The sequence below is a fragment of the Pygoscelis adeliae genome, unplaced genomic scaffold, assembly GCF_000699105.1.
Source record: "Pygoscelis adeliae isolate BGI_AS28 unplaced genomic scaffold, ASM69910v1 Scaffold71, whole genome shotgun sequence".
Lineage (NCBI taxonomy): Eukaryota > Metazoa > Chordata > Aves > Sphenisciformes > Spheniscidae > Pygoscelis > Pygoscelis adeliae.
In genome coordinates this window covers 4,092,902-4,109,059 of record NW_008824356.1, presented here as the reverse complement: position 1 = coordinate 4,109,059, position 16,158 = coordinate 4,092,902, and the positions used below count along the sequence as shown (strand labels likewise).

At 37.7% G+C, this 16,158-nt stretch overlaps 1 protein-coding gene across 1 annotated transcript in view; it reads right to left on the bottom strand.

Annotated features, from left to right (window-relative positions):
- The window catches only part of TTC6 (tetratricopeptide repeat domain 6), a 67,806-nt gene that overhangs the window by 3,402 nt on the left and 48,246 nt on the right, over nucleotides 1-16,158 (bottom strand). The window contains exons 19-27 of the mRNA XM_009319467.1: nucleotides 14,899-15,048; nucleotides 14,496-14,636; nucleotides 13,757-13,870; nucleotides 11,557-11,676; nucleotides 9,004-9,077; nucleotides 6,928-7,138; nucleotides 3,503-3,655; nucleotides 3,127-3,297; nucleotides 791-1,016 (exon numbers count right to left, since the gene is read on the bottom strand). Coding sequence (XP_009317742.1) covers nucleotides 791-1,016; nucleotides 3,127-3,297; nucleotides 3,503-3,655; nucleotides 6,928-7,138; nucleotides 9,004-9,077; nucleotides 11,557-11,676; nucleotides 13,757-13,870; nucleotides 14,496-14,636; nucleotides 14,899-15,048 — 1,360 coding nt within the window. The remainder of the gene's footprint in view (nucleotides 1-790; nucleotides 1,017-3,126; nucleotides 3,298-3,502; nucleotides 3,656-6,927; nucleotides 7,139-9,003; nucleotides 9,078-11,556; nucleotides 11,677-13,756; nucleotides 13,871-14,495; nucleotides 14,637-14,898; nucleotides 15,049-16,158) is intronic.

The window sequence follows — 16,158 nt, the reverse complement described above, 5'->3', positions numbered from 1 at the left end:
TGGCGTTTTTGCCTGACTTCCTCTTTGTTGGGATGCATCGCTCCTGAGCTTGAAGGAGGTGATCCTTGAATATTACCCAGCTTTCTTGGGCCCCTCTTCCCTCCAGGGCTTTGTCCCATGGCACTCTACCAAGCAGATCCCTGAAGAGGCCCAAGTCTGCTCTCCTGAAGACCAGGGTAGTGAGCTTGCTGTGCGCCCTCCTCGGTGCCCTAAGGATCTTGAACTCCACCATTTCGTGGTCACTGCAGCCCAGGCTGCCCTTGAGATTCACATTCCCCACCAGCCCCTCCTTTTTGGTGAGAACAAGGTCCAGCATAGCATCTCTCCTTGGCTCCTCTATCACTTGGAGAAGGAAGTTATCATCGATGCATTCCAGGAACCTCCCAGATTGCTTATGCCCTGCATTGTTGTCCCTCCAACAGATATCAGGGTGGTTGAAGTGCCCCATGAGGACCAGGGCTTGTGAACATGAGGCTGCTCTTATCTATCTATAGAGGGCCATCCGCTCAGTCTTCCTGGTCGGGTGGCTTGTAGCAGACCCCCACTATAATGTCACCTGTCCCTGCCCTCCCTTTAATCCTGACCCATAAGCTGCCAATCGGTTCCTCATCCATCCCCAGGCAGAGCTCCATGCACTCCAGCTGGTCATGGACAGAAGGCAACACCCCCTCCTCATCTCCCCTGCATGTCCTTCCTAAAGAGCCTGTATCCTACCATTCCATACCACAATTGTTATCATAATTGTTAGTATGCTACCAAACAAAAATCATGACAGGTGGATAAAGATTACCTGTTGAAATGTCTTTTTCAGCTAGTTCATATTGCTTCAATCCGTTATAGAAATTTGCCCTGTTAAAATACACTGCTGCAGAGAATGGGCAGAGACAAATTGCCTTCTCAAAGTCTTCTTTTGCTTCTTCGATATTGTTTAGTAATGTATTTGTGATAGCACGATTCATAACAGCAGATTCATTTCTTGGGTCAAGTTGTAATACCTTGGAATAATAGCAATAGGCCTACAAAACACATGAATTGGAGACAAAGTACACTGTTAAAATTTGAGGAAATGGCTTACGTACAACTTGTAAATTCCAGTTTGTTTCTTTAAGCCATTAGTATTCTTAAGTCTTTACTCGTTCTGTTCAGCATTCTTTATGTACAGAAAAGAGACACAGCACTAGCATGTTTATCCACAAACAGGTCAGTCACCACCCAGACAGGCTTTTGGAAAATAACAGCTGTTTATGCTGAATTGTAATTATAGCAGAAGAAATAAGCTACATACTAAGGCAAATTTGAATTAACATAGAAAATAGTTTATAATGCAACACCTTTTCTTGAACTTCTCTCTTCATAATTAGACTGCCTCTGTGAGACAGTAAGGAGTCACAGAAACACAGTAAAGAGGAAGAACAGCCAATGCAAGACCAGTCGTGGAAAAATACCACCAGATGCATAAGAAAAGAGACTACATGATCACAGAAGCAGCCATATGCAGGGTACTGACCTTGGACTCCTAAGGAATTTCTGATCCAAGTCTAACTAATGCTCAAGAGCAACAAGGAATCTAACTTAGAGAAACATATAAGAACATTAAATGTTTTTCTTACATGATCTACTTCTTGTGCTATATGAATTACAATCTAGGTTTAAAATCATATGCCAAGCCTGTACTATACATAGAATCATAGAATCATTAAGGTTGGAAGAGACCTCTAAGATCATCGAGTCCAACCATCAACCCAACAACACCATGCCCACTAAACCATGTCCCTAAGCGCCTCATCTACACGTCTTTTAAATACCTCCAGGGATGGTGACTCAACCACTTCCCTGGGCAGCCTGTTCCAATGTTTAACTACTCTTTCAGTAAAGAAATTTTTCCTTACATCCAATCTAAACCTCCCCTGGCGCAACTTGAGGCCATTTCCTCTCGTCCTTTCGCCAGTTACTTGGGAGAAGAGACCGACACCCACCTCGCTACAACCTCCTTTCAGGTAGTTGTAGAGAGCACTGAGGTCTCCCCTCAGCCTCCTTTTCTCCAGGCTAAACAACCCCAGCTCCCTCAGCCGCTCCTCATAAGGCTTGTTCTCCAGACCCCTCACCAGCCTCGTTGCCCTTCTCTGGACACGTTCCAACATCTCAACATCCTTCTTGTAGTGAGGGGCCCAAAACTGAACACAGTATTCGAGGTGCGGCCGCACCAGTGCCGAGTACAGGGGCACTATCACTTCCCTGCTCCTGCTGGCCACACTATTTCTGATACAGGCCAGGATGCCATTGGCCTTCTTAGCTGCCTGTGCACACTGCCGGCTCATGTTCAGCCGGAATTCCTTAATATTTCCATTCATGATGAATTCCTTAATAAGTGCACTGCAAGCTGAAGTGTTTACAGATGCAACTCTAGGAGAGAATTAATTCAAGTAGATGAAATGTGCAGAAGCATTCATGCTGATTCTGGAATTCCACAGCTGCTGGATCACAAAGCTCCAATCAAATAAAAGCCTGAGCCTATGTCCAGGAAGTGTGACTGGAAGACGAAAAGAAAAATCATTGCAGGGGCCTCCTCACACAGAGAAAAATAAATGGTCCTTGCCTTCAAGCAGATTTGAAATTCTCTCTCAAGAGGAATTTCAGTATCTAACTCTTCTGTATTTGAAGATACACATCGTATTTAGGCAGAATTAGGTGATTTAAAACTCCAAAGTTACTGTGGTAACAGGAGGAAACTGACTTCTTGATTAAAGTTCATCAGCAGGACATTCTTTTCATTCTCCTTGTCATGGTGCTATAGTGAATCTGGGCAAGTTAATGTATGGGAGTTAGGCTCAGGGGGAAGTTACTGAACATCAGTGGGATTTTGGTATCTCAATTATATACAAATTTTTGTGATGTGTATCCTAGCTGTCATGAATCTTAGTTCATTCATATCAATGACAAAATACATAGTAGTCGGGCAATTATTTATTATTAATTACTACAGATTAATTCATCTCCTGGTAGAGGACCATGAAATTCAATGGAAGAAAGCTTCATGTTAATTATACTTAAGACAGCTTTATACCAACAGTATTTATTCAAAGAAAAAAGTTCTGAAGACAGTATAAAGACAGACTGTAGGCTTACCTGTGAAAACTGTCGATTGTGGAAGTAGATATTTGCTGCATTGAAATAGGCTAATGCATAGTTTGGGTCAACAGAAATTGCTTGTTGATAGTCTTTCATGGCACAGGGTAGATATCCCATTAACTGATTGATGACACCCCGATTTGTTAGCAGCGGAGCAGTGGTAGTGAGCTGAAAGTAAAACGTAGATGCATTCTTACTCAGGGAAAGTTTACACTTCTACAGTAATTTATTCTGGTTTTCAAAGATACATTTACTTTAAAAAAAAAAAAGAATTGCACCTTCTAATCCAAATTGGCAACTATTAATGTACAGTACTGGCTGGCTTCATAGCAACAGATTGATTTTAGTAAACTCATTTTAAGCTAAGATCTACCTTTAGTGCGGCATTTATATCTTGAAATGCAGCAAAAGTTTCACCCATCTGAAGACAGACTGAAGCTCGTCCATCATATGCAGCATGGCATTTTGGATCAATGCAAATGGCAACTGTAAATTGGTTCCATGCTCTCTGAAGCTTTCCAAGGGCCTAAAATGAATTGCAACGTGTCCACAGTAAGAAACATAAGAAATGCCAAACATACTAATGGTCCCACTTAAATAATTCCAGCAGAGAATGGAAGCATGCTTGTATTTACAAATGCAGTTAACTAGATTACAGAAAAAATGAATTCAAATATCTTGTTAATTATGCAATACTCATTGTCTTTGCAACTATGTAATGTGTCTGTCACATCTGTTTTAACTGCAAGTATTAATTCTTCTACATCATAGAATCACAGAATGGTTGAGTATGGAAGGGATCTCTGAAGATCGTCTAGGCCAACCCCCTGCTCATAGCAGGGTCAGCTGGAGCAGGTTGCCCAGGACCATGTACAGTTAGATTTTTAATATCTTCAAGGATGGAGACGCAACAACCTCTGTGCACAATCTGTTCCAGTGTTTGATCATCCTCACAGTAAAAAAAAAGTTTCCTGATGTTTAAATGGCTTTCCTGTATTTCAGTTTGTGCCCATTGCCTCCTTTCCTGTCACTGTGCATCATTAAGAAGAGCCTGGCTCCACTTTATTTATACTCCTTCATTAGATATTTATACTTATTTATAAGATTCCCCCTTAAGCCTTCATCTCTCTTTCCTTTCTGCTTATATGACAGATGCTTCAGGCCCTTAATCATCTTAGTGGCCCTTCGCTGGATGAGCGCCAGTATGTTCATGTACTGGAATGCCCAGAACTGGACACAGTACTCCAGATGTGGCCTCACCAGTACTGAGTAGAGGAGAAGTATCATCGCCCTCGACCTTCTGGCAATGTTGCTCCTAACATAGCCCAGGGTATCATTGGCCTTCTTTACTGCAAGGACACATCACTGACAACTTCAGCTTGTTGTCCATCAGGATCCCCAAGTCCTTTTCTGCAAAGCTGCTTTTCAGCCAGTCAGCTCCCAGCTCGTAGTGGTGCATGACATTATTCCTCCCTAGATGCAGAACTTCTCACTTTCCTTTGTTGTACTTCATGAGGTTCCTGTTTGCCATTTCTCCAGGCTGCCCAGCCCATCATCCCTCTAAATGGCAGCACAACCATGTGGTGTATCAATCACTCCTCCCAGTTTTGTATCATTTGCAAACTTGCTGAAGGTGCACTCTACTCCATCACCCAGGTCATTAATTAAGATGTTAAACAGTATTGGACCCATTACTGACCCCTGAGTGTACTTCACTAGTACACTGGACTTTATGGCAATAATAATGAACCTTTGACCCTGACAGTTCAACCAGTTTTCATTTCACCTCACTGTCCACTTATCTAGACCATACTTCACCAGGTTTTCTATGAAGACCTTATGAAAGACTACTGAAAGCTTTGCTAAAGTTGAGATAGACAACATTCACTGCTCCCCTCTCATTCATCAAGCTAGTCATCTCATCATAGAAAACTAACAGGTTGATTAAGCATAATTTCTCCTTCATAAACTCATGCGGGCTACTCCAATCACCTTCTTGTCCTTCATGTGTTTAAAAATAGTTTCAAGAATTATTTGCTTCATCACCCTTCCAGGGATTGAAGTGAGGCTGACATGCCTGTAGTTCCCCAAATCCTACTTCTTGCCATTCTTGAAGATAGGAGTGACATTTACTTTTTTCTGGTCTTCAGGAACCTCTACCAATTGCTATGACCTTTCAAAGATAATTGAGAGTGGCCTTACAGTGATGTTGGCTAGCTCCTCAGCACTTGTGGGTGTATTTCATTAGGTCCCATGGACTTGTGTATGTCCATTTTGTTTAAATGTTCCCTAACCTGATCCTCCTCCACCAAGGGTAAGTCTTCCTTGCTCTGGACTTTTCCACTGGTCACAGGGACTTGGGATTCCAGAAAGCCAGTCTTACCAGTAAAGACCAAGGTGAAGAAGGCATTGAGTACTTCTGCATGTCCTTTGTCACCGTATCCCTAGTCACATTCAGCAACAGGCCCATATTTTCCCTAGTTTTCCTTTTTCTACTGATGTACTTGTAGAAGCCTTTCTTCTTGACCTTCATGTCCCTCACCAGATTCAACTCTTGATGGGCTATATATGAGCTTGTGACCTGAAGACTTATATATTGGACTTCACATAGCAATAAAATTAAACAATTAGGTTGTTCAGCAAAAGTACCTCCCCTGGATGGTCAAATGGAACTCTCGTATACTCTACCTTTTGAAGGACTTAACACAGTCAAGAAAGGCAAGTAGGCCACTTGGGACCACAGGCAAAGTGGTCCTAATTTTACCTAATATTTACATTTTACCTAATATACATATTAATTAAGCAAAGCTGGAAGGCAAATCATCTAGTTCCCCACATCAAAATACTTCTCCACATGAGTCTATGTTTAAGCCCCAAAAGGTATACTAAGGCTTAAGAGAAGGCATCTAGTGAGATTTAGGCCTCTCAGAAATTAAGCACCTGCCACTACGTGAACTTTCTGGGTTGCCTCCTGTACCCAAGATGTCTGATTTCTACCTACATCTTATTCCTGCTTACTCACCAATGTAGTCACTCCAGGTTTTTCTCTTGCACAGTACTTCCCAAAGCACTGTGAAAGCATTAGTTAGAATTTAAGTGAATTGGCAAAGCTGTAAAAGGAAATTTGCGTGACACCTGTGCAAGACTACCTGACACAGGCTACTAACATTTACATTGGCAAAAAATAATTCACAACAAGATTCATGACAATTCAAGACATTTCAGACAACTGGATACAACAGAGCACAGTAACTAAATGACAGAAATTAGACACAGACAAAAACTGTCAAGTCATATCATATATGCCTTTACTAATATAGAAATTCATTTTCTATGTAGGTAAGTAGTTTTCAGAGATGATTATATATAAGGCCTTTACCAAGGGATTTTAGCAGATTTGCTAACAGTGTAGTTTGGATAATTAGGACATACAAGATTTTGTTTTACACAGATTTGTCAACACTTTGGCTGCTTTTTACTTCAGTAAACAGCTCATACACACAGAACATGCCAGTTCTTAATGTTAGTTTATCAGAGAGCCATATAAGCAAATCAAACGAGTGTAAAGTTACTTGACATTCCATTATTCAAGAACAGAACTGCAACAAGATTGCGCACAAAAGTGAAAAGAAAACAATGGTCTATCCATTTACTTAAAAAGATGCCATAAGGCTTGTCTGAAGTACATGGATTATGTTTATTATGATTATTTTATATATTATATAAATGTATGCATATAAGATTGATGTTATTTTGTTTGATTAAACATAGCATTGACAATGAATTCTGGTGTGTTACCTGCAAGTTGTATCCTAAGCAAATTCTGGCTTTTATACACTTTGGATTCAGGTGAACTGCTCTCAAGAAATCTTTCTGTGCTTGTTTACAACCAGCCTCATGTCCGTTTTCCATGTACGAATTTCCTCGTCCAACGTAGGCATCCACAGAAACAGGATCTAGTTTGAGAACCTGGTCAAATGATCTTACAGCTTCTTCAAACTCATTAAGTCTAAAAATAGAGATATTCATGTTTGCTGTTTAAAAATGCTGTAAATAAAATTCTCAATTTATGAAAGATCAGCAAATACTACCCTATAATGCCCACTGAAAGTAGTTCAATTCTGACTGAAAGGGACACTTTTTTTTTTGCTTAGGTTTGCTTTCTGTATGTGCTCCCTGATGGTTATAACAGTGAAGGTAGTCAGTGTAAGACCTTGCAGACTTCAGTTTGAGTTTCTTGGCCTGAGGAAGGAAACAGCAAAACTCTCATTAACTTTTGCTGGGCCAAAGACTTCTCCTTTTCAACAGTTGTACTCAACAGAAAGACTTCATGAGTCACTCGTGCTGTCCAAATGTCATGACCAAACTTGGTTTTGGTAGTCTGTTCAGGCACAGATGTTTCAGCCATAAATAATTTATTTCTAATACATGCCTTCTCTACAAGAATCTCCTAGCAATTCTTGAACTTATCCAAACTTGCAGGATAAAAAGAGACAATATTCAGGGTTCTAAGCATAGACCATTCTGGTCTAAGAGTAAGCCAAATGTGGAACTCCATCCTGAGATAAAACTTGACGCATTTGAGATATACTGAATAGGAATAAAAAGGATTAAATACTTGAAATGTCAATGAATGCTAGTAAGTATCTTTACACATAAGGCAAAAACTTTAACATGTCAAAGTACAAAATCATTTTACCAAGATGATACTGAAAAATAACATATAGTTTGAATATAAGCTACTTGAAGGTAGACACATCTACCTGAAGAACAGCCTGACTTCTTTACCAAAAGAGGAAAGATTAAATATATTTAGCTAACAAATAACTTTAAGGGTTATAAACCAAATGCTTTTTAAAAGCACAACATGTTGCAAAAACAAATTAGAGCTTCATTCCAATCCTGTTGATAGGCAGTCACGAGGTTAGAGACTGCAGGATGGATCCCAAATGCATCTTAAAAAGGGTTATACAGCTGAGTTATACAGTTACTAGTGACTCCTCGACAGCTGAATACAGACACGGGCACCAAAATCATATGCTCAGTTCTTAGAAGCAGGATTCAGCATTCCTGTGTGAGTTCTACATCATCCAAACACTGTGAAAGATGGAGGCAGTTATGCCCTAACTACAAGCATAGCAACACAAGATGATCTGATGCTACAATCTTGAATATGTCCACCTCCACACTGCCTCAGCAGCAACAAGGTTAAGCAGTGATAGATGGCAGAGTAACTGTAGAATAAAATAGACTAGACTAATAGGCAGATAGCTATTAAAATTTCCTTTTTATCATAGCTCCTATTTCACACAAATATCACCTATCAACTCCAAGTGCCGCTATGATAAGTAGACTAAGATACTAATGCACATCTTATTTATTCCAATTTATATCTACTTTAAGTGGTTAACAGATTTAATTTAGTCTTTCTAAATAAATCTCATCTTGATGAAACTACACTTTAGAATTTCCAAATAAAAAATTCAGGCAAGGAAGACCATTGATGTTTTTGCCTTTCTTTAAAGGACAAATTGCATATTTAAACGGAAATTGCATCCTAACTAATTTTGAACAAACCAACCCAACCCTGTTTATCTCATAATTCTTTGTTCTTCAGACCTTCTCTTGGTTCTGTTTTATCATCCTAGTATTTCCTCCTGATGCTGTCACGAACACATAGTTGCTTGATACCAAAAGATTTTAATACCAGTTGTTAAACTTGAAAAATATCTAACTTGCTTTTTTCCATTCCTCTTTACCATTCTCCCCTCCCCCAGTTCTCAGTGTACTCAATATGAAAAGGTGAACAGGAATATAAAGCTCAGGATTTATTTCATTTTTCTACTCTCCATAAAACAAAACTACGTATCTTACCTATGATAGCAGATTCCAATAGCTTGAAAGATCTGGCTATCATCTGGACTAAGCAACGTTGCTTCTTTAAAGTCCTGAAAAGAACAGATGTTAAACCATGCAAACTGATACTGTTTCACTTCACCTACAACTGTGGGTTTAGCTAAACAATTTTATACTTCTATATAAAAAGGGAGATGACTTCTGACAAAGGCATTATATGCTTATTATATACTGGAGATGTATTTAACTGTTTTCATACTTCTTGTCCCAGACTTTGATAGAATAAAATCTCTAAAGTTATGTGGTATCATGGTATTTCCTACAAAGCTGGAGGCAACATTTCCAGAAACAAAACCTTCCAGAAAGGTATTTTTCGTTTGTTTTTCATAGAAATACTGTACCTCAGCTGCTATTATTAAATACATATATATTGAAAATATATTTTGCTATATGCAATTTCAATAGAATTCTTCCAGTAATAAAATTATTTCGTTCCTTTCTGTTATTACTTTGACAAGTGCAGTAAACCAAACTCATATTTGCATTGGGAGGTTCTATGCACAGTGTTCCAGTGAAAGATGCCATAGGGCTTTTGTCTTTTGTCTTTTACTAACATTCAGAACATTTTTCAAAACACTTGTGGTTTTGATATATGTGGTTCAATTGTAAAAACTTTACAGGTGCTTTTAAAATCAAATACAATCATTTCAATTATGATGTAAGGAAGCACTTTAGGCTTCTGCATAGGAAAGCAATCAGTATGTAGTAGGAGTGGTTTAGCTGATGCATCCACTGAACTAGAACTTAGAAAGCATCTTTTACTTGTCCAAATTGTAAAAATAAAAAGATGTGGAAGATTTTAGTACTGTTGGAATTACAAAAGTGGCAAAATAATGATGTGCAGATACATATATTTATATTGTGTTAAAATAAAACCTCTCTTTTGGTGAACACACTTTCATAAAATTATAGGTCTGTTTTTAAAAAACTACTGAGACACACTGTTCCCATCCAGCAAAGCCTTTCAAAGAATACCCAGCAAAGCTAATGGGATTCTTCATGTGCACAATTTGAAGTATACACTCTGTTCTGTGTATGGAGCAGAGCAAAAGCAGGATCAAAGTTCCAAGGACCAGGTTTGGTTTACTTAAACCAAAGGTGCTATCCTCACTGGTAACCGCACACTTCACTGAACCAACAGGAAAAGACACCTCTATATAGCAATTCAGATCTTATAGACACTGAATTGTAACTTTTCCTTTTTCTTCCAGTGTACCCAATTCAGGAATACACTCACTTCAAGTAGTAGGTATCTGTGCTTAAATAATTATATCCTAATTCAACCGGCACTATACATGTATACAGATATACTCCTTGCAATAAAATACTATCAGAACTGATACATAAGAAGGTCTTAAGCATATTTATAATCACTGATATTTTTCTTAAATTAGCTGCTATATTTTTGTGTCTGTTGTTCAGTTACCATTTTGTAAATTTGTCTTCGCTACAGTTCATTCAAAGAACTTTTTGCTCATCCTGCTGGTTCTGCCCCAGTCTCTTTCTACCATCCTTACATATCAGTTTGTACCACCTTAGCCTCTTTTCTGAACTATTCTGATCAATTGCATCTTGAAGCATGAGACCAATAACACAATATTTCTACTTAAATTATTTCTATGCAAGGTCTACCAACTGTAAAGAGCTTTTGTTGTGCACTTCCAATAGGACATTTCTGGGTCATTGGAATGGTATTTGCATTCATTCTTCATTTTTTATTTGCAAATAAGAAATATTACTCAATTTTTAGAATGCCTATTCTGAAATTGTTGCTATCACATAAAGAAGATGATAAAATATTTTAAAGTTACTAGTCCACAATGGAAGCAATGAATGCACCAGTTATACTGAAACTAAACACCTCTGCTTTTAAAAAAACTAAAACTTTTAGAAAACTTTAAAACTATTTAAAATTCAAAAATGAAAACCTGTGTGTGTGAAACAGTAATGTTTAACACTGTTAGGTTTCAAGCCTGCTATTGCTATACCAGATGGAGTTCCATGGAATGAGCGAGTCATCTGCACTGTGAGTCAGTGTCAGAAACACATATTATTTTCTTATATTTAAGAAAATTATCTTGAGGTCGGACCCTTCCTACCCTTTCAACAAAAATGGTAATTTACACACACATGCACGCACACAGAGAGGAACAGAACAAGGCCACTCAATCAGAACCTCCATTTACTTAGGCTTCCGCAATAAATTAGTACTCATTTGGACCCAACATAAATTATTTCAAGATTAAAAAAGAAGGAAAAATCAGGTTCTTGCTTATTAAATTTTGTGCAACTCCCGTGTTTAACTCCAGCAGCATAAAACTGTAAAACAAGTAAAACTGCATTTTATTTGCATCTTCACAGCCAGACTGGCATTAGGTGTTGAGCAAATGAGAACTGGGCACAAACTTTTTCAGAATAATATAAAAACTGTCAAGATGGTCTTTATATCAGCAATGGCTTACATTTAACAGAAAACTCTAAATTTCCTTTACTCAAAAAAGGATTTTGTACCTCACATGCATTAGCATAATCGCCAAGTTCCATGTAGAGCAGTCCACGATTAATTAACACTTTAAAACCTATTTCCTTACTCAATTCAAGCAGAAGAAGAATTCCATAATCTTTCAAAGCCTACAAAAACATAAAATGTATTTTAAACCATAATTTATTCAGAGGGATACAGTGATACTTGAAAATTTAAAAGATATGCTTTCAAATTCCTACAAATCATGTGCATATGCATGGACTTCAGTATGGCTATTCCAATGTTGCACTGTTTCCAGGTTGAATTTAACTGAATTTGGAGCCTTCTATAATTACACAGATACCCATTCCTAGAGTACAGAAGTAAAGATAATGTAAATATATTAAATAGATGCAATTAAAACTTATTTTGTCATTATATAAGTTTCAGAGTTAAAAATAAATCTTTATTACTTCTGCTGCTAAATTTTATGTCCAAATTCTTATTTAAAAAAACAACAAATTATTCTAGATTAATTAGGTATGAATTAATGTCAAAGTAAGGTTCTTTCAAAATTAAGTATCTTCAAATATAATTTACTGTTACTGAAAAAGCTAAGCACTAGTTGTATTAACTAAATTTGGGTGTAAATTTTGTAAAAGAGCAAATAGTGACACCACTAGATAGACTGAAGAAGCCTCAATTCCCAAATTTATCAAAACTGAACAGTGTTTCAACAATGCTTGTTCTGAAGAAGTTCTAGCCCAACTCTTTTTTCACCTAAAGAATGAACTTATATACTATACTTAAGAATAACTAGTCAGTTGTCCTGGTTTCGGCAAGGATAGAATTCATTTTCTTCCTAGTACCTGGTACAGTGCTGTGTTCTGGAGGTAGTATGAGAATAATGTTGATAACACACTGACGTTTTAGTTGTTGCTAGGTAGTGCTTACACTAGAGTCAAGGACTTTTCAGCTTCCCATGCTCTACCGACTGAGAAGGCTGGGGGTGCACAAGAAGCCGGGAGGGGGCACAGCCAGGACAGCTGACCCAAACTGGCCAAAGGGACATTCCATACCATGTGATGTCATGCTCAGTACATAAACTGGGGGAAAGCTGGCCAGGGGGCCGCTGCTGAGGGATTGGCTGGGCATCAGTTGGCAGGTGGTGAGCAATTGCATTGTGCATCACTTGCTTTGTGTATTATTATTATTATATTTCAATTATTAAACTGGTTTTATCTCAACCCATGAGTTTTCTCACTTTCACTCTTCCAATTCTCTCCCCTGTCCCAGTGGGACAGGGGGGGAGTGAGTGAGCAGCTGTGTGGTGCTCAGTTGCTGACTGAGGTTAAACCACATCAGTTTAGAGCTAGTATGACAAAAACATCCTTGATTGCAGTACTCCATAAGCTAGCCACTTGAGAGAATTTCTATTCTTCACTTCTAAACTAAGCTAGATATTAGAAACAGCTTTAAAGAGAACAATCCAGTTCTTATTAGATCTAGTAAATTTCTTCCGTCAATAATATACTACATTTTTTCTGCAACTTCCCTTGTACTTTAAGTGGCTTTTCTGAAAAGTGATAGTAAAGAACAACTTTTATAATACCTTATTTATGAAGGAACTATCATTTTCACATCTTAAACTTTTACCTTCAGTTACTGTAATCACTTATTTTTCTTTATCCATCTGCATCATTCTTCGCCAATTAATCTCTAAGCACAAATGGCCTTTGCCCAAGGTCGATTTGACTTGAGACATCCGAGCTCAAATACTTAGTAACTAGCCCTGTCTCAGAAAATAGGCCTCATCAAAAAGACAGTTCGACATGATTGTGTTCCCAGTCTGAAGCTGCATGGCGCCTTTGTGTGCCCTGTTGTGCCTTTGCTTTATAACAAAGGTAGAAAGCAGAAACACTCAGAGGCAGCTCACAGGCAAGTTGACAGAAGTATACACACATCCAGAAGAACAGGGCTGTGAATGAGGGCTGGGTGTAGCCCAAATCCCTGTTTTGATGTAGTCGTCTTCTGGATATCGTTCTTATATTTTCAAAGGGATATCAAATGTAATTAATACGATAGTAAAGACCAAAAGGTCATTTTTTAAAAACAATTTCCTGGAGAGCACAATCATTCAGGAAGACATTGCAAGAGGTCAGAAATTTTGACTAATTGTCAATAACAGGTTACTAGCTAATATGAACTGAGTGCTCATCTGATGTTGAAAAAAAATTAATACCATACCTTTCTGAAGTCCTTTATTTGATGATAACAGATGGCTCTGTTATAATATGCCAAAATGCAGGTTTTGTTGAGGTCAATACTTTTTGAGAGATCTTCAATTGCAGCTCTAAATGTCTACAAATGAAAAAACACTATGTATAAATTGTAATTCAGAGTTCGTGGCACTACATATTCTTCCTCAAATAATAGCCTATTTTAAAATTTTATTTCATAGTTTTACATTTTGGTTCTTCATCAGTACTGGAAGGCATCCAACCATTTCACTGTGTCCTCTATGGACTACTTACTGCAGTCCTTACTGCAGTGGGGGCATTTCTTCAGAAGCTCTATTTGTGCAAAGACTGGGCAAAAAAACATTCTTAGTGTTTTGTTACTTCACATCCATACACTGCAACACATAATCAACCCTTACATTTTCTCTCTTAACCTAACATAGAAGGTATCTTTTGTGGAGTTTTGGTACTTCTGTCTATCACTAGGTAAGAATCTATTCTGTGGAGCTTAAAAGGAGAATAACCAGATAGATGCTCAGTAGCTTCTCCAACCCATCAATCATTTTCAGTTACATAGAACAACCAGAGAGTAGCTTCAATGGGGAATGAAAAGTATAACAATCAAGTGGAAGTCCTGGTTTCCATCAGCAACACTTTTACCATTATTTCACCATTCTAAAGTGTCAAGTAAGATACATTAAGTTTTAAGGGAGAATGCAAAAGTACAACAATAAAGACAGTCCCACCTTATTTTGATACTTTAAAGTTCCTCGGTAAAAATAAGCTCGCTCACTGTTAGGAAGAATTTTGATCGCCTCATTGCAATTCAGAATTGCCTTAGAGTATCTACCTTTACTTCTGTAGTAAGCAGCACGACTCATATATGCCTGTAGAGATGAAGACAGAATGATGACATGGTAAAAAATGAGCTTTGGTTAGCATTATAAAAAAAGGGTTAAATAGAAGACAGAAATCACAGGTTTATAAAAACTTACATCATACAAAGCTTGTAATTTCTTTTATTTAATGCTTGCCATGTGCTTGCTGGCAGATTACAAGGCAATACACCCATAAATGCAAAACCTGTCAGTCTTTGAACCCATCCAAAAATGCCTCACAGAAACAAACTATCAGGAGTCTTTATATTACCTGGAAATGTGATGGACAAAGGGCAAGTGCTCGATTGAAATCTCGGATGCACTTAGCTTGTCTGAGCTGCATTCTACACAGCCCTCGCTGATAAAAAGCATCAGGGTAACTTGAATGTAGTCTGATAGCCATACTAAAAGCATCACGGGCCTAAAAGGATGACATATCATCTGGGTTAAATATGGTCTGTTTGTTCAGCTGAAACCATAGGCTAACTGATTCTTTTCTACAGTTAGGTATTACCTATTTTTGCAGTTGGAACCCACCATGTACCTGCATTGGTTTTTATCACTTTCATCCATTTACTGCTACTTAAAATTCTGTAATGTTTAACACCCTACCTAATGCAATCATAAGCACAAGGAGGCACAATCTAACTCATTTAATATAATTTCTTCAGTGAGACTGCAAAAGTTTAACCAAGCACATGGTCTTCTCTCTGTCATAGCTGAAATAATGAAGTTGTTTGTTATAACGGACAATGGATTAACATGGCTAGTATGCAACTCCTTTAAAATCCATCCAGATAGTTTTTTCCTCTACATTATACATTACAAAGTCTTGGGCTTTTCCAGGCTCTACAGCTGTAATATCAGATGTACATTGACACGGAAAGTCACCTTTTGCAACTGTCATGTATTACCACATTAGGTATTTTAGACAATTTTGACAGCCTTCTTCCAAAACAACATCACTTTTGAAAAATGGGGTTGGAAGCAGAAAAGGCAAGAAATTGTTCTCTTCCCTGTGAAATTCTGATATTTCAAGTGTTTCTAGTTTCTGTCTTGAGCCTTTTAGCAAATCAACAACCGAAACATATTTATTCATTTATTTATTATTTATTTATTAAAATATCAACACAGAAAACATTTGCATGAACTCACACTAGGCCTGCCACAAAGCTCACTGATAGGCATTCAATAGTTTTCAACAAAGAGGTCTCTAATGCAGTTTAAAGTATTGATTTTGTTGAAAGAAGGAAAATACATTTTTCTTAGGTAATGCAGTTTATTTCTTAAGTATCATACATAAGTGCCAAAGAGAACCAGCTAGGAGTGTTATGAGCTACAGTAATATAGAAAACAGCTGAATTACAACCAACTCCATAATACAATAATCTAGGAATTCCTTTGTCCAAGTTTACTACCAATTCACTAAGCCACTGATACTCCTACATGAGTGTTGTTTGTCTAAGATCTGTGAAGGCATTGATAAACAGATAAGAAATTCATGTAGTTTTTTATTTCATCAGAATGGCAA